This window comes from Mesoplodon bidens, assembly GCF_964165515.1.
Source record: "Mesoplodon bidens genome assembly, chromosome: 17".
Taxonomy (NCBI): domain Eukaryota; kingdom Metazoa; phylum Chordata; class Mammalia; order Artiodactyla; family Ziphiidae; genus Mesoplodon; species Mesoplodon bidens.
In genome coordinates this window covers 77,436,903-77,455,942 of record NC_138174.1, presented here as the reverse complement: position 1 = coordinate 77,455,942, position 19,040 = coordinate 77,436,903, and the positions used below count along the sequence as shown (strand labels likewise).

The 19,040-nt window shown below is 53.9% G+C and overlaps 1 protein-coding gene across 2 annotated transcripts in view; it reads left to right on the top strand.

The window, feature by feature from the left end:
• Nucleotides 1–19,040, top strand: part of RASA3 (RAS p21 protein activator 3) — an 88,199-nt gene that overhangs the window by 37,558 nt on the left and 31,601 nt on the right. For both annotated transcript variants that reach the window (XM_081214928.1, XM_081214927.1), the window contains exons 3-4: nt 9,330–9,433; nt 18,120–18,214. In XM_081214928.1, the coding sequence (XP_081071054.1) occupies nt 9,330–9,433; nt 18,120–18,214 (199 nt within the window). The remainder of the gene's footprint in view (nt 1–9,329; nt 9,434–18,119; nt 18,215–19,040) is intronic.

Below are 19,040 nucleotides of genomic sequence, written 5' to 3'. Positions count from 1 at the left end.
ATGGAGCTTTCTTTAAAAACTAAAAACAGAGCTACTATATGATCCAGTAGTCCCATTCCTGGGTGTATATCCAGAGAAAACCATAATTCGTAAAGGTGCATGCGCCCCAATGCTCATAGCAGCACTATTGACAATAGCCAAGACATGGAAGCAACCTAGATGTCCATCACCAGATGAATGGATAAAGAAGATGTGGTACATATATATATATATAATGGAATATTACTTAGCCATAAAAAAGATGAAATGATGCCATTTGCAGCAACATGGGTGGACCTAGAGATTATCATACTAAATGAAGTAAGACAGAGAAAGACAAATATATGATATCACTTATATGTGGAATCTAAAAAAATGATACAAATGAACTTATTTACAAAACAGAAACAGACTCAGACATAGAAAACAAACATGGTTACCAAAGGGCATAGCGGGGGAGGGGAGAGGGAAAAATTAGGAGTTTGGGATTAACCATACGCAATACTATATATAAAATAGATAAACAGCAAAGACCTACTGTATAGCACAGGGAACTATATTCAATATCTTGCAAGAACCTATAATGGAAAAGAATCTGAAAAAGAACATATATATATATGTATATATATATGTATATATATATATATACACATATATAGATAGATAGATAGATAGATATTCTGAATATATATTCCTGGATCACTTTGCTGTACACCTGAAACTAATACACATTGTAAATTAACTATACTTTAATTTTTAAAATGATTTAAAAATATGGGTGTATGCGACCATTTAGTTTTGAGGCAAAACCCCTATTTATACTGGTGAGGGGCAAGCTGGTAGCCCCAGACCTTGACTCTACAGTGTAAGGGCAAAAGCAAATAACCTGCTCCATAAAAGAAGTTCGCAAGGAAAATTGTGCCTCCACTTGGTGCTGAGTACTTGAAATCACAAGCTGGCTCTTGTGAGTGTGTAGCCTGAATCCACACCACATCTGTGGTTCAAAAACCACAATCCACGCACGTACATTAATGCAGTCTTGGGTTAGTAGTTTGTAACGCCTGCTGAGGCAATGACAGGGCAGTCGAAAGCAAATCCACTCCTCTCCTTCAATCTAGGTCTCAGGATTCTCCAGTAAAACGTTTCAGGGAGCTTGAGCTCAGAGGAGAAAATGCACAAAGAACACAGAAATAAAGCGTCATGTGCATTTCCCAAGAGAAACAACAGACAGCAGAATCAGGCCTGCAGTGTTTGCAGAATGTCAGCTAACAAAGTTTAATGAACTTAAAAGTAATGAGACAAGATTGAAAACATGAGCAGGATAAGGAATGATGAAGAACGCCTGCACCAATTTGAAAAAGAATGAAACAGAATTTCTAAAAATGCAGATCACAAGAATTTAGATGAAAAACTCAGTGAATGAATTAAATAGTTGATTAGACATAGCTGAAAGGAAAATTGGTAAAGTGGAAGGTACATTTGAAATATACCCCAGAGGGACTTCCCTGGTGGTCCAGTGGTTAGGACTTTGCCTTCCAATGCAGGAGGTGCAGGTTCAATCCCTGGTCAGGGAGTTAAGATCCCACATGCCTCGTGGCCATAAAACCAAAAGATAAAACAGAAGCAATACTGTAACAAATTCAATAAAGATTTTTTAAATGGTCCACATCAAAAAAATCTTTAAAAAAAAAAAAAAAGAAATCTACCCCAGAGACAAAGGAATGGACAGTGTGAGAGAGGTTTAGAGACACAGAAGGTGGAGGGACATCTGCATACGTCCTGTGGGGATTCCTAAGGCCAGAGACCCCGGGTGGAGGTCACAGGGGGTGGTGTCTTAATGCAGCTCAGTTCTTGAGGAGCTGAATCTGGGGGGCAGAGCCCAGCAGCACAAGACCCAGACCCAGATTGCGGCTGTGAGGGTGGAGGGAAGGGGGCATGCCTGGGTGACAAGGAGGGCATTGCGCCCTGGACAGGCCACGGGCACCAGCAGCCGTCAGGGTTCAGTGTTGCCCGCACAGGGCAGCTGCACGCCTTGCTGTGTTATGGCCCTAACTCCCGGATCATCCTCCAGGCTCAGCATCGCCTGTGAGGGTTGATCATTTGTTTGGCAAAGTTGCTGTAGGAAACAAAGAGCCTACGTCTGATCTCTGGACCTGAGAGAGCCGGCAGGACCTGGTGCCCCTTCTGGGGCTCGTAGTCAGGGGGGCCTCGGTGGCCGCAGAGGATCAGTGCCACACAGCGTGGTCTGTGCTCCCTCAGGCTGGAATGCAGATGGAGCTTGAGGCCGACAGGGAGGACACACACCCCCTTCCCTCCTTTCTCCAGGGGAAGGGGGTCCGGGAATCGGGCTGCGGCCTGGCTCTGTGGGTGTCCCCACGCCCTGGGTCTGCAGAACGCCACTCACCCATGAGCAGGTGTCACCGTCCCTGCCTTCCTTTCCTGTTGTCTGGCGTGGGACAGTGGGCACTGATAGGGGACTGCTGTTGCAGATTTACTGGGGAGACCCCTGGGTCGGACACCTCGGGGAGAAGGAGGCTGTTCCGGCCCCGCCCCTCCTCCAGGACGGTGATTCGGGGAAAGTTCTGTCCTGAGAACAGTATCTTCCTGATGGTGCAAGTGGACGGTGTTCACATTTAACTTTTCACAGCTATAATTTTTAATCATTTAAATGGCAAGTCATCATTTCTTTACCATTTATTTAAATGGAAAGGCTCTATGAAACTGGGTTGTCAGGGTCTGTGCGGGTTAGCTGCCTGCCTGGGGCCACAGTGCATCTGCGGAGGGCATCCTGGGGTCCCCGGGAGGGCAAAGCAGAGCTGAAGGCTGCCTGTGGAGAAAACCACCGTCCTATCCAGTAAAAGGAGCACGTTCGTGCTACAGTTAAAAATAAGAACTCTTAGGAGCTGGGTTGGTCCAATCGTTTGCAGGCGTATCCCATGAAGTGCCAGTTTTTCCTTTTGTCCATGTAAGTGATTATTTTGAGGAGGACATTGCCCGCCTCTCCCCACGACAGGCAGGATGGGGCTCCTACTCGGACCCTCACTTTCCCCAAGGGCAACTCTGTTGAGGCTGTGCTGAGCCTCCTGCCTGGACCGCGCCCCTCCCATATCCAGCCCAGAAGCCCCTCCCTCCCGCCCCTGAGGGCCTCTGGACCGGACGGCCTCGACCCCGCGACTGTGCCTCCTTGCCTCTCGCAGAGTTTGGTTGTGTCTGTCAAGCGATAAAGGCAAGTTAGAAAGTTGTGTTCACAGTAATATTCCTTTTTGTTTAAAAAACTGGCATAGCTCTAAAAATGGTCTGGTATGTGAGGACTTAAATGCCAATGTGGTTGTTTTTTCTGGGTAGTGGGATTATGGGCAGTACTTTTGTTCTTTTGTTGGTAGGTTTTGGTTTTTTTTTTTTTTACATAACATTAGAAGTTAGTAAAATAACCGCTTTCTAGAGCACAGTGAGGAAGAAGCTAGCTCATTTGGGTGCTTATCTATTTGGGTGTCATTACAGAATCTCTAATCCCGTCATTGTCGCCAAGAATTTTCCGGAATGAAAGGCTGTTCCCCCGCGGGTGGGCGCGGACTTCCGGGTTGGAATCAGAAGGGAGCATGTGGGTCAGTGGCTTGAGAGGGTCTCTCTGTTCCTCCGAGAGATGCAAATTGCTCAGAAAATAGAGCTTTGTGTGGTGGCCTCCGCGGTCTTCGGGTCTTTGTCTCCGGGAGGGAGAAGTTGTTTGGGGTTAGGGTGTGACGGCACAAGAGGGAGCCTGTGGTTTGGGAAGAAAGACGTCATCTTCTCAGATGTTCTTAATGAAAACCAAGTTGTTGACTAGAAAACACCAACTTTGAGATTATGAGACTGTACAAATAGCATCATCTCTCCTCATGTTTCTTTTCTCTCTAATTTCTCAAGTTAAAGCTTAAAAAATAAGTCTTTTTGACATAAATGCAGGTCTCAGGCCCAGACGTTCCACACCACCCTTCCACCACCCCCGGTCCTGGGGAGCTCCAGGCGGGGACCCTTCCTCTCGGTCCTGGGGAGCTCCAGGCGGGGACCCTTCCACCACCCCCGGTCCTGGGGAGCTCCAGGCGGGGACCCTTCCACCACCCCCGGTCCTGGGGAGCTCCAGTCGGGGACCCTTCCCCTCGGTCCTGGGGAGCTCCAGGCGGGGACCCTTCCACCACCCCCAGTCCTGGGGAGCTCCAGGTGGGGACCCTTCCTCTCGGTCCTGGGGAGCTCCAGGCGGGGACCCTTCCCCCCGGTCCTGGGGAGATGTCTGGTCCAGGGTGGGCCTTTAGCTCGGAGCATCCCCCTGACATCGGGCTCCAGTCCTCACTGAGCCCCTGAATCTCAGGATGTGGGGCTTCTCACAGGGCTTCCCAGATGCCCAGCTGACCGCCATGCCCAGGCCCACGTAAGGCTGGGACCCTGCAGGGAGAGACCACCCTGCAGGGAGAGACCATGGGCCTGCCCTGTCCACCCTCCCTGAGTAGACAGTCAGTCCCCGTGGAGCTGTGGGCTGGGCAGTTTGGGTGTCGGGATGCTGTGGTTAATGGGTTCCTCTGGGGTCCCCAAAAGCTCCCCAGGCTGCCGGCCCTCTCACGCCCCCAGGCTTCACCCTGACACCCTCCTTCCCTTGAGGCCTTTCTGAAGGTTCTGGAGTCCGGGGGCTTCAGTTACCTTAAGAAACGTGGCCAGGCCTTAAAAGGACAGTCCGGGTGTGAGTTGTTGGTGAGGACACGTGATTTCTGGGGGTGGGGGGTGGGGGGAGGGTAGGGGCTGCACGTGGGAGTCCCGTGTGGGGTGCACCCCATGTGAGCAGATGGGGAAACTGAGTCTGGAAGAAGTGAGGAACCCGCCAAGGCCACGTGGCCATCCACCGTGGGCTGCAGGTCACCCATGAGGGCCGGGCTCTGGCACAGACATCGGCTGGGGTCCTGTGCTTCTGGAAGAGCGTGTTGCTGGCCCTGTAGTCGGGCGCCCTGGGTGCCCTTGTGCCCTGTGATCCAGCCTTGTCCTGCGGGCCAAGACTGGCCCAGGTGGGGTCCAGGCAGGGTGCTTCTTCCCCAGCATTTGGAGGAAAACTGTGATCTGACCTCCAAGGCTCCTTCCCCGGGAGGGTCAGCTGCATCCCTCCGTTCACATCTGCATGAAGGTGGGGGGGCAGGCCCTCGTTTCTCCATCCGTCCTTCGCGTGGACGGAGCGGCTTTCTCTCCTGGGAGCCACCCCTCCCTGTGTTCAGGCCGTGACCCACGACTTAGGGGGAGGCTTCAGCAGCAGATGCTGAGCACCCAGCCTCCCAGTGAGATGCAGTAGCTTATTGGAAGCCTCAGAGACAAGCTCTCAGGTGCCGAGGGCCTCGCTGCTTTAAAATCGCCATTTGGAGGAAGTGAGAGAGGAACCAGACAGGGTTTCTCCTGCTTCTGGGAGCCATGGGCGGTTCGCGCCTGGGGTGCAGGCCCTCCCAGTGCTGGGGTCCCACGAGCACCAGCCCGTGCGGGGTGCAGGCTGCACGAGTCCCCTCCCTTCCCGACTCTTCTGTGGACGTCTGAATACAGTATTTGGTTTCATGAATTTTAATCCAGGTTTTAGTGAATGGTTTAACCACCTGCACATTTATTAGCCGAACGCAGAGCTGTTCAGAGCCGGCCAGCACCCTTTTCGGAGAACGGGCCCTGCCTGCCTGGCTTCCAGCTCTCTCTGGGCCTCAGTGTGGGCCCCGGGTCCCCGCTTCTGGGCACCTGGACTCCGCCAGGGCTGCCCTGTGGTGCATCCGGGGCTTGCGAGGAGGCTCCCCTCTGTCCCTGTGGCTCCCGCACTCCCCTCCCTCAGATGCTGGGAAACAGATGCTGGCGTTTGCAACATAGGACACAGCACACAGCACGAAACTGGGGAGAACCTCGCGTCTGGCCCCGGCGGGGGCAGGGCAGTACCAGCCGGGCTCTGTGGGGGCCGGGGAAGGACTCTGCGGTCCTGCGGGGGGTGCCCTGCCGGGACCTCTCGGCTGCACATCTGGGCTCACGGAGCAGGAGGCCAACAGCTTCCCCTGTTGGAGGCTTTTTCTCTTTTCCCAATTCTGTGAAACTGCATTTAAACTTCTCCCTGTAATTAGCGAGGAAAGCTCTCTGGCCGGCCTCAGAGGCCAGAGGCCACGTTTTAATCCCCTTGTCAGATAGTGGTAGTTAAGGCCGTCCAGTCCTTTGCGTGGCATTTTCCCTTTATCTGGACAAGCCTGCAACCGTGCAGGGCATGAACCCTGCCTCTGTTGCTGCTGAGCTGTGCGCAGAGATGCCCAGGCAAAGGCGCCAGCTGGGGGAGCCAGGGTTGTGCAGCCCCTCTGAGTCCCCCAGAAAGGAGAGTCTGAGTTGCAGGCACGTGGGGGGATCTCACCCCGCTCCCCACCATCCACAGCTTCCTTTTCTTTCGGAAATATACTTCCAACTCTGCCCCCTTGAAGAAACACTGCAGGCTTTCCCGTCGACCAAGAAGGGGGTGGCCCGGCCGCGTGCGGGCACCAGGGGGCGCCTGTCCCACCCCCAGGACGTCTGCCTTGCTCCCTCATGCCCCTGTGGGCCCTGCTGATGCCAGCGCCGACCTGAGAGATGCCATGATTGGGCTGAGGAGGCCTTTGTGCAGGGACCCCCTGGGCTTCTGGTGGGGACAGCCGGGTCGCCTGCCTGTCCCTGTTCGTGGACGACAAACATTCTCCTTGTATGTTGGGCGTCAGGTACTTGTCTTTTACTTTGCAACATAAATTTAAAAGTTCTCAGTGGATTAGTATCCTGAACTTGAAAAGAATGTGAAAAGATGGTCATTTGACAGAAAATGAGCCAAAGACATTTCAACACAAAACGAAACAAGAAGTGCTTCAGACACACTTGACAGATATTCAGGCTCACCAATAATGTAAACTTTTCAAATGAAAGCAGTAGTTTTGGTCACCAGCTTAGCAGAGTTTGTAAACATTGATGGAGACCTTCCTGGAAGGTCCGTGGTCCCAGAGCCCAGGATGGAGGACACCCTCCCACCAAGCAGGCCACCTCGGGGACTGTCCTGAGGACACCAGGGCTAGGGACACTCCCGGTGGTGGACGTGGGGGAGGACTTGCTGTCTGAGTGTTGGAAGGTGTGAGTCCTGCGGTTGTGGTCACTCAGACCTCAGGTGCTGTTTGGCCTTTACTTACTTGGGAAGTGGTCCATGGCCTCATGCTAAAGGAACAAGCTGACTGTATATCAGGTTGAATAATGTAACCCCACGTTTATTTAAAAACATGTGTCTTTATTTTTATTCTATATCCATATAACTTTAGAGAAAAAAAAAACTTAAGCATGATATACCCTAGAATGTTAATTCTGTTATTCACTTGCTGACATCTTTATGTATTTTTAAAATTTTTTGTTTTTGAAAAATAGCTTCATTGAGATATAATTCACATACCATATGATTTACCCGTTTAAAATGTGCAGTTCTGTGGTTTTTATTATATTCAGAGTTGTGTGGCCATCACCACAACCAATTTTAGAACATGTCCATCTCCCTAAAGAGAAACCCATTCCCTTTACCTGCTCCCCAGCCCCTGGCAACCAGGAATCCACTTTGTCTCCGCAGATGAGCCTCTTCTGGTCATTTCACGTAGAGGGAGCAGCACCCTGTGTGGCCACTTGTGTTGGCTTCTCTCGTTGAGCATCAGCGTCAGAGCTGAAGGTGCCCGCGGGTCAGGGGCCCCGTTCGGTGCGTCCGTCCTCTGTTGATGGATGCTTGGGTTGTTTCTGCTGTAACCTTGCACGTACCAGTTTTTGTATGGATGTGTTTTCATTGCTCCCGGACATACCCCTGGGGGTGGGCTGTTGGGCTATAATGGTTACTCCGGGTTTACCGTTTTGGAAAAGTGATGGCCCCATTTTACATTCCTACAAGCAGTTCAGTTTCTGCATGTCCTCACTGAGGGGAGTGCATTCCGGGTGCAGGACCGCCCTGTCCTGGGGCTCCTGTGCCTCCAGGGCTTGGGGTGAGATTTGTGTCCCCCACTTGTAACCGGCTGGCATCACGGCTCTGTGTCAGGAGGTGGCAGGTGTGGGACTGAAGGTGCTACCCTGTGACCCACCCCTGAAGAGGGTCCTCTGAGTAGGGCCTGGGCAGTGTGTTTTCTAGAAACCTCTCCAGGTGATCCTGATTTGCAGCTGAGAGTGGGGACAGTCCCCCAAGATAAAGCCGGGATGGGGGCCAGGCCGTGGGCAGGGGCACTGGAGTCAGGACTCGCATGTGTGGCCGTCTCGGGGTCAGCCCTGGAAACACCTGCCGTACACGTGCGCCTTATCGTGCGGCCTCGGCCGCAGCTCTGACTCCTGGGGGATGTGCCTTCGGGGCTCTGGCCCCCAGGACATGGCGGGGGGAGAGCAGCTGGCTTCCCTGCACGCCTGGACCTCAGGCCAGCGTGGTCCCCCTTCCTGCTCTGGACCTGAGCTGGTCAGTAAAACAAGCGAAACCTGTGAGGTGCTTCTGACAGCAGCACCACAGGTGGGCTCGTCCCCCTCCCGAGCGGAGGCTCTGATGCAGCTCCTGCGCACAGGTCCTTCCATGTCTGTCACCTGCCCTCGCCTCCCCTCCCCAACCTCCCTCGGCCCGCCGGGACCACCAGCTCCCAATTTCGTGTCCCCCATATGAGGTCACAGGTGCATGCCTGAGGCAGGCGCTTGGAAGCCGGCCCCCCCCAGGACTGATCCTACACCCAGGACGGATCCCCCCAGGACTGATCACCCCCCAGGACTGACCCCCCCAGGACTGGCCCCCCCTCAGGACTGATCACCCCCCAGGACTGACCCCCCCAGGACGGATCCCCACCCCAGGACTGACCCCCCCTCAGGACTGATCACCCCCCAGGATGGCTTCCCCCCTCAGGACTGATTCCCCACGGGACTGATCCTCCCCCAGGACTGACCCCCCAGGACTGACCCCCCCTCAGGACTGATCACCCCCCAGGACGGATTCCCCCCTCAGGACTGATTCCCCACAGGACTGATCCTCCCCCAGGACTGAACCCCCAGGACTGATCCTCCCCCAGGACTGATCCTCCCCCAGGACTGATCCCCCCAGGACTGATTGCCCCCCAGGATGCATTCCCTCCTCAGGACTGATCCTTCCCCAGGACTGACCCCCCCTCAGGACTGATCACCCCCAGGATGGATTCCCTCCTCAGGACTGATTCCCCACAGGACTGATCCTCCTCCAGGACTGATCCTCCCCCAGGACTGACCCCCCAGGACTGATCCTCCCCCAGGACTGACCCCCCAGGACTGACCCCCAGGGCAGGGGACGCGGCCTCGTAGAATCTAACGGTGCCCCTTCTGTCTGTGTCCAGCCCCTTCTACGGAGAGGACTTCTACTGCGAGATTCCGCGGAGTTTCCGTCACCTGTCCTTTTACATTTTCGATAGAGACGTTTTCCGGAGAGATTCAATTATAGGTAGGTACCGACCGACCAGGTGTTTTCTTCATTTTCTCTGCCTCTTCTGAACGGGGCTTATTCTCGCAGAATTGGGGCATCTCCCGGGCACCCCGTCTGAGCCGGTGAGCCATGCCAGCATCTCGCCTGCCCTTGCTGGCCGTCCCGGAGCTGCCCTGTCACTGTGTTCTGGGGCGACACACCACGAGCTCACGCGGGGACACGGGGACATGCGGCAAAGGCAAACCATCCTTCAAGGCGTCCCCCCAAACGACTCCCGGAGCCTTCTCCAACCATCCCACCACCCCAGGCCTTGCCCATCCCCGAACCCAGCACCCGTGTATGGAGGACTGGGATGGTACTGGGGTGCCCTCGAGGTATTGGGGGGTGCACTCAAAAGTATTAGGGGCTCTCAGAGACACTGGGATGCTGTCAGAGGTACTGGGGGTCTCAGAGGTATTGAGGGCCCCAGAGGCACCAGCGTCCTGGAGAGAGTGGGGCCCACCTTGAATGTGGGGCAGCCCAGAGCCGCCCGTTTGGGGGGTGCACCTCTGTCCCAGGAAAACCCTATCAGTTCCCCGTGGCACCAGAATTAGACCCGAGCTGCCCAATGTGGGCTCAGTTGTGGCCATGGGACCCCAGCTGCTCGTCGCTGGCCTGGCTGCTCCTGGCAGGAGGCGTCTCGGTGCTTCGCTCCTGGACAGAGCAGTTGAATCTGTGGGGCCCCTGACACCGCAGCCTCCCGCCCGCTCCTGGGGTGTCTGACCAGCTCCACTCACTGTCCACAAGTGACTGGTCAGGGGTGTTTGCGCCCAGGCCAGCAGCCCTCAAAAAAAAGTCTGAAGGCAGCTCTGGAGCTGAGGTCCTTTGAAGAAGCATCTGGCCGTGTTTCCAGCACATGGATCAGAGCTTCCCACACTCGTCAAAATGCAGATGCTGGTTATTGGGTCTGGGGCAGGGCCCAGAGTCTGCATTTCCAACAAATAGCATGCTTGGAAACTGCTGTGTTTTACGTAGAAATCACCAGAGTTTGTTCAGGAAGTACACGGCCTAGATGACACAGCAGCTCAGATAATTCACCCTTGACTTCATTTAAGAGGGAGCTGTGATAGGGCCTCTCAGCAGACCTTTAACTCTGAAGCGAGAAGGATATCGTGTTTGCGGGGGCACTTCCATGCTGCTCGTCCTGCAGGCCTGCTCCCTTCGCCCTCCGGATGGCGCCCGAACCTTAGCTTGGCATCATGCTCTGGGGATTCCTCCTCCAGCCCAGACATAGGCTCTGGCCCTCCCGGCCCCTCTCCCGGTGCCTCGCAGCCTGACGCCCACCTCAGGCCCTTCTCCGATGCCCACGTGGCTGCCGCTGTCACCCGAGACCCAGGTCAGCTGGAGGCTGCTCCTTGGTGTGCGTTATGCTCACCGTCGCCTGTGGGAGCATTTCCTTTGTGTCCACTGGACCGTACTTCCTGTGGCCTGGGGCTCTCGGAGCAGGGCCCGGGGGTGTGTCGGTCTAGCGCCTGCTGGATGCACCAAGGTTTGTTCAAGAAGGAAAGGAGAGGGCCAGAGTGGTGGGTTGGAAGCTGACATGTTACCTGATGGAGCTCACCTGGGCGACCGATGAGACCCACAGGGAGATGCAGCGCTGGCAGGGTAGCTGGCTCAGATTATACCAGAATGAAGAGGAATTTGACTAATCCTTGGAGGTACATGGGAGCTTTTTTGAGTGGTAATCCTAAGGAAAAAGAAATTTTAAAATATCTTTGCACATTTTAATCAGAGAACCTGATCTAGTTGGTTTTGGGGTTATTTCCCCTTATAAAAATCAAATAAGATGTTTATCGATCATTCTGTTTAAGGCACCCACTATTTTTAAAGAGAACCAGCAAAACCATGGTTGAGCAATTCCTGGTGGCTTTAAAATTGGGATGTGTCAGGGTGCAACCAGATTTAGATGTTTTCAACATTGTTCTCACAGCCGTAAAAATAAGAGGCTGTCTGGATCTCCAGGGATGATTTGAAGCTATGACTAGCAATTATGTTGTTACCAGGATGAGAAACCAAGTTCTAGGGTATAAATTTGTGTCACGGAAACGAGCACAGTGTCACCGGCTTCTCACCTCTGCCACGTGATCTGATGGTGCCGCACCAGGTTCTCTGGGTGCAGCAGCGCGTGGGCCCCCCGCGGACCGAGTCCAGGGGTGGGGTTTGTCTCAGGGAGGGTGTGGAGATGCAGTGTGGGTGTGGCTGAGGCAGTGCTGGGTCAGGGCCACCAACGCCACTTCCAGTGCGGGGCGTGGGCTGGTGGGGCTCTGGGGGCCTGGAGCCAGGCCTCCCCCTCTGCCCTACTCCGGCTGTGGGCCTGCTCATCCCACCATCTCCCCGCTTTGTCCCTCCAGCCCGCTGGCAGGGGCTTCCTGCAGTTTCTGCATTAAAGGGTGGGGGGGTGTGAAGTGAGACCTTGATCCTTTTGTTTATAAGCCGGGGTTATCAAGGTATAATTTGCACACTGCGCCCACTGCAGGGAAGTGCCACCGTTTTCCACTCGACATTCGACGGAGGTGGGGTCGTGTCCTGCTTTTAGTGATTGTGAATAAAGCTGCCATAAACATTCTTGCCTAGGTCTCTGTGTTGGCAAATGTTTTTATTTCTCTTAGAAAATACCTAAGAGTGAGATTGCTGGGACGTACTGTAGGTTTTAAAGGACAGCAGAATTTGCCATTCCAAATAGGCCACTGTGGCATAACGATTTGTTTGAGCTGGAAGGCAGTTGGGAAGAAGCAGACACAAGGAAATCTCTCTACCCTAAAAGCAGAACATAAATTCATCCAAATCTGAGACGACCCTAGACCCTTGTCAGCCCAGAGGCTACACCAAAGAACCCACACAACGAGCCTTCTGGACCATTGGTTCCCACATACATTTACCTTCCTTGAAACTCAGAGTCCTTTCCTTGGTCTTGTCACTTCTCTGAAAACTGGTGGTGGTTGTTTTACGTTAAGATGCTAGGAGTTCCAGCCACCCCCTTGAGATACTCATCACGGAGTTTCCCCCACATATATCTGAGATACACATGTTAATAAACTTCTGTTTGTTTTTCTCTTGTTAATCTTTCTTTTGTTACAGTTCTCTTTGTCCTGAGAACCTAAAAGAGTAGAAGGAAAAAGATTTTTCCTCCCCTGCAGTGTATGTTTACCTTTATTAGAAACTGACAAACTCCTTTCCTGAGTGCACCATTTTGAATTCTCTCCGGCACTTGTATCATCAACTTTTATTTTTGATTCATTTTTGCCCTTCTAATATGTGCGTAGTATCTTATTGTAGCTTTTACTTTTAATTTACTTTTAATGATGTAGGGCATTTTTTCATGTGTTTATTTACCATCTGTATCTCTTTGGTAAATCATTCAAATCTTTTGCCCTTTTAATTGGATTTTCTTACTGAGTTTTTAAAGTTTTTAAAATATATTCTGGATACAAGTCCTTTATCAGATGTATGTTTTGCAAATATTTTCTTCTAGCTTGTGGCTCGTCTTTTCATTTTCTTATGAGTGTCTTTTGAAGAGCAGAAGTTTTTAATTTTGATGACGTCCAATTCATCAAACATTTTTTTCTTTTATAGTTTGTATTTTTGATGTCATGTCTAAGAAATCTTTCCCTACCACAGGGTTGTGAAGATTTTCTTCTATCTTTTCTTCTAGAAAGCTTTTGGTTTTAGCTCTCATGTTGCGATCCATTTCAAGTGAATTTTACACATGACAGGCTTCCTTTTTCTCCTTACAGATGTCCAGTTGAATTACCTTAGCACCTTTTGAAAGTCAACTAACTTTATATGCATGGGTCTATTTATGGCTTCTGTGTTCTGTTCCACTGACCTGTATTCCTTTCCTCACACGACACCAAACTGTCTTAATTCCTGTATCTTCACAGCAAGTCTTAAGTCAGTTGTGTGAGCTCACCAACTTTATTCTTTTCCAAACTTGTTTTGCTACTCTAGGTCCTTTGAATTGTCATTTACATTTTCAGTCATCTTCTCAATTTCCAAAATGACTGAGATTATACTGATCTATAGATTAATTTGGGGAGAATTAGCATCTTAACAAAACTGAGTCTTCAGACTCTCCAGCATGGCATGTCTCTCCACGTACTTGGGTCTTTAATTTCTCTCATCAGGGTTTTGTGATGTGTTTTCAGCACACACACACACGTGTGTGTATGTGTGTGTGTGTGTGTATACATATAATATACCCCTATATTTTATGATTTTGATAGAGTAGACAAAGATTTCTGGGATAGTACACCAAAAACTCAAGCCGTAAAAGCATCATTTTGTGGATGTGCTGTTGGCATCTTTTCGATTTCAATTTCCATTGTCATTGCTTGTGTGTACAAATACAATTGATTTTATGTATTGACCTTTATTCTAAACACACCTAGTCTGCCAGCTTTTCTTGTAGCTTTTCCTATAGATTCTGTGAATAAAGACTTATTTCTTCCCTTCAAGTCTACAGGCCCTTGTTTCTCTCTTTTGCCTCTGTGTGCTTGCTGGGCACCAGGGTGAACAAGAGCGATGAGAAAGACATCTCTGCCCCCTGCCAGGCCCGGGCAGCGGGGGGCATCCGGCTGTCCCTCCTTAGTCACCACCCTGCAGGTGTCACCCCTGACTGCCCACCTTCCTGCACCCTCTGACCTACCGTACCTGGTTCCCCACGTCACATGCTGCCTCTTGAACTACCTGATGTGGTTCTCTCTTCTGAACAGACCCTGGCAGGTACAGCACCCACCAGAGGAAGTAATACACGGGGCTTTTAGTGGTGGAAAGGCTGCCACACCACCTGTGTCCTTGTCAGAGGGTGAGGCCCAGGGGGCATAGTGACCTGATGTCGCTCAGATCGATCGGGACAGCTGTGGATTATGACACATCAGGCACGTTTAAGTGGGCGTTGTGGTCTGCAGGTCAGGTGCTCCCCAGGACAGCCTGTGGGAACACCTACCTCTCACGTGTAAAGAGTGCATGTTCATGTGTTCTTGATGTGGTCGGTCTCTAGAAGGACAGACTGGCAGCTGGTGACAGAGGTAATCCTGAGGTGGGACCCGTGTAGCAGGGGAGAGAGAAAGTTATTCTTGGCTGTATTTTATATCCTTTCTAATGTTTCAGACTTTGTTCTATGTTCTGGTATTACCTATTTAAAACTAAGTACTTCTGAAAATAAAGAGTAATGAGGTTGTGTACGTTGTAGGGGTCATATGAGCCTTACGTACGTGCCTCCTCCCTCTTCCAGTCAAAGCTCATAAAAACATTGCATTTACTGAAAATTTCAAACTTCAGATGTAACCCTCCTATCCAGCTGAACTAATCGTGGAGTCTGCAAATTTCTTTATCCCTTTTTAGTGGAATATTATTGCCCAATTTAGTTCCAAGAAATGTTTGTTTCTTGTGGCTTTATTCCTGCAACGCTCAACATTATATTCCCATCGGTGAAAGGGGTGGAGTTTTGCAGGAGCCGAGCAGAGAGAAAGCCGGGGGCTCTGCCTGGTGACAGGTGGTTAGAGGCGGCGGGACCCCCGTCAGGACCTCGGAGGGTGCCCCCAAGACCAGGAGTGGTGGGAGGGGAGGGGCCTGGGATGGGCCGGAGTTAGGGTGGGGTTAGTCCTCGTGACTTGATGCTGGCTGGAGCGAGGCCTGTGTGGCCTGTAGCTCCAGTTCCCTGAATCCCTGTGGAACACCCTCTTTCTGCGCCTGTGTGCTCTGTGTCTTCTGCCCTCCACCTACGGACTCTGCATGCCGTGGCCTCAGTGCCCTGTGAGGCCTGTGGCTGGGCAGGACTTGGCCGCAGATGGGTCTGCGTGGCCAGAGCTGAGCCAGCGAGGTCGATGTGGGCAGTGGTGTTGACTCTCGGAGCCAGCTGTGCTGCGTCCACCTTGCAAGTGGACAGAGGGCTGGCCCTGAACCACCGAGCCTGGCCTTTCCCAAGGCTGTGTGACGGTGGGAGGTGAGTGGAGGGCCGAGGTGAGCGTGCTGAGGTGCTGCGGGGACAGTGGGCAGGGAGACGGGGCTGCTGCAGGTGACGGTGGGGAGTAAACAGACCCGACTCCGCCGCGCTCAGCCGCGGCACTCGGGCCGGCGCGTCCCTGCTTCATTTCCAGCTTCCCGTCTGTGCCCGGTGGGTGCGCCTGTCGGGTCTGGACACCAGGCGTGAAGACTGCAGGGCGAGACCCTTCTCTCACCCACCTGGGTTCCCCGGCTGGACCCCTACAAAACTAGATGGAAGATGGGCTAACAAGAGAGAAGCAAGCATTTTCTAACGCCTTCCAAGCGCACGTCTCGGGAGGAACCTCAGCGTCGAGTAGCTGGGAGCTGGCAACACGTGGGCCCGCAGTGCATCTTAGCAAAGGGACAGCACGTTCAGAGGAGGCACAAGCCAGAGGAGGGGGGTGCGGGCTCCTGGGGCGCCGAGCACTGGAAGGAACCGTGGAGGCTGCCTGGCGGGGTGTGTGCACGGGCCTCTGGGCCGACGCCCCCTCCTCACGGCCGAGCTGCCCTCGCCTCTCGCTCTGAGACGCGCCGCGTGTACGTTGGGTGACATTCTGAGCTCCCCCAGGAGCCACCTGCAGAGTGTCCTTTCCCTTAAGCCTACCAACCAGCAGGTGGCTGGGCCCCAGCGAGGCCTCGTGTGAGCCTCTGAGAGCAGAGCAGAGGCTGCCCTGTGGGCCCCAGGGGAGGCCGGAGAGGAGGTGACATCGCAGGGGGGCCTCGTGGGATGCGGGCGTTTGGGGAGAAGAAGTGGTAGGAGAAGCACGGAGGGCAGAGCCGCAGCGACGAGGCCCAAAGCCTGTGGGCAGGACGTCTGCCACGTCTGTGACCAGCACCTCCTGCCTCGCGCCGGGGTTGCTGCAGGGCGACGTGAGGGGAGAGTGCGAGGGGCTGGCGGGCAGCATGTGTGGGCAACCAGAGGATCAGCTGGGGCATCGGGCCCCGCTGTGAGGCCGCCGGGTGCTTCTGCTCAGAAGCACAAGTCTTTGAAGAAACAGGAAACGGAGGGCAGTCCCTTTGCGGAGAGGACTCTGTGTCCTGGGTGAGGGCAGGGTGGGCCAGCCAGCTCGGGGCTCTGCAGGGTGGCCACAGGGGCCTGGGGAGCGTCCCAAGTAGCAGATGACGTGGGGTGAAATGGCGCCAGGGGCCCAAAACGTGTCCTTTGGTAACTGGACTGCGATCCTGAGTTAGGCAGTGTGTCCTGGGCTGTTCGCCAGAAACAACTGAACTGAAAAAATGTTGACTTTTATGTTGTCCTTTATCGTTCCTATTTCCATGTGTGATTTACAGTGTACGTGTGTACTGCATGCATATACATGTGTACTCAGGAATGCTCATGTGGGCAAGCATCCAACTCCCCTATCCTGGTAGACAGCGTGGTCCCCGTGCCCGAGGCCACGGGATGTGGGGACAGGAGGACAGCCCAGTGCCCGGTGCCCTCTGTCCTCCCAAGCTGTGGGGTGTGTGCTTGCTAGCTGCCATGTACGTCTTTCGAATAAATAAGGTGAATGAACAATGCATGACGGTGGTAGATGGATATTTAAATACCATAAATCTGCGTCAGGTAATGTACATCACACACGTATATTTACGTGTGTATTTTCGTTGAAATTCTAGCTCCTAAGTACCAAGCCTATGTCAGGAATGTAAAACTGTTGAGAGCAGACGTCCTTAAACTTTGGGACCCACAGAAGTTCTCTGGGGACCTCGTGTAAACGAAGATTGCAGGGCCCCACCCCAGAGATTGTTTTCTCATGCAGGATGGGGCTGGGAAACTTGCATTTAGGAAACTCTCCAGCTGTTTTGATGCAGGTGGCCTGTGATTACACTTTGAGAGACACTGATTCATAGACCCAGGCGGGCGATAACCCGGCTCATTCCACGGGCCCGACAGGAACACGTGTGCACACGTGCTACATAAGCTAGATGTGCACACACACGCACACACGTGTGCACACTCTGTAAGCCAACTGTGGACGTTGCCTGTGAGCTAGATGTGCACACACGTGACTTCTAAGCCACAGCGCACACGGGCAGACACGCACTTCCAGGGACTCTGCAGCAAAGCCCTCCCAGCAGACGCCGTCCTGCCGTGCTCTGCAGCTCGGGCATCGGGGCAGGGGATGGCCGGGACGCGGATGGCCGGGGCGTGGATGGCCGGGGCGTGGATGGCCGGGACGCGGATGGCCGGGGCGTGGATGGCCGGGACGCGGATGGCCGGGGCGTGGATGGCCGGGGCGTGGATGGCCGGGACGCGGATGGCCGGGGTGTGGATGGCCGGGGCGTGGATGGCCGGGGTGCCTGCTGCCCCACCCCATCCCACACGCCGCCCTCCGGGCCCTGAGCAGGAAAACCTGGCGTAGCCGCTCCCCGATCTGTAAGATCTGCGCCGGGTGCCCCCATCTCCCGCAGCCTGGGTGGAGGGGGAGAGGCTCCCGTCTGCGCCCAGGCTGTGGACACCGTGGAAGTGACCTCGAGACGGGCTGTGCTCAGGGTGGATGTGGCACCTTCGAGATGCAGAGTGGCATCTGTTGCTCTAACTGCGTCGTCTCTTGCCCGATGATCTGTTCTGTATTTCCCATTTGGAGTGACTGGCAGAGGTAGTGGAGACCGCTCCCAGCCCTGCTGGGTGGGAAGGTTGGTGCCCTCGTGACTGGTCTCCTCTGCATTGATCTTCCAGGGAAGGTGGCCATCCGGAAGGAAGACCTGCAGAAGTACCACAACCGGGACACGTGGTTCCAGCTGCAGCACGTGGACGCCGACTCCGAGGTGCAGGTGAGGCCTCGCGGGGCCCTCGGGACATGGGGGCCTTGGCGGAGGAGGCCTGATTGTGGTTAGAGACAGAGATGCTGGACTCTGGCCTTCAGAGGGACAAGGCTCAGCAAGCTGTCCCCTGCACACGTCCTCCTGGGCTTGTGCATTTGGTTTGTTCCATTGGTTACTGTCGGACTTAGTCGTGCAGCTTAAAAAATGTAACGTGCGAAAGAATGCAACGCATACCTGAAGGTAAAGAGAGAATAGGTGAGAAAACGTAAGGCTGTGGGCATTGCCCATTGGAAGTGCCCGTGTGTGTTCCGGGCTCCCTGACCTCAGCAAGGCGGGGCTGGACCTGAAGGGAGTAACCGAAGTGATGAAGTCCCTGTGGCCTAAGCATCCCTGGGGCTCGCCCAGCGCCCTGGCGATGTGTTAACTGGGACTGACCCCTTGACCAGTGCAAGGTGCCCCCACCCCGGGACTGGGGGTTTCTCCCCCAGCTGGGCCGCTCCCCATGCCCAGGGTCCAGGAGATGCCCGTCATGGGGGCCGCCTGCATCTTCTCTTCTCTGGTGACCCTGGCATGAGTTTCCGGTCAAGCCCGTCCCCGAGCCCAGGCCATGCCTGAATTCTGGGTCCAGCACCGAGCTGGGCCTGCTCTGAGCTCAGCAGAGTGTGTGGCTCTGATGCTCTCTGAGCCTCGGTTTCCTCTCCTGTAAAGCGGGGTTTTGTGAACAGCAGGGTCAAACAGCAGGTGTCACGGACAAAATCCCCAAGTGGGCACCTCGCGAGGCCTTCCCCGGGCTCCTGGCCCAGCGTCAGCACACCTCCTCATGGACCTGGGGCCT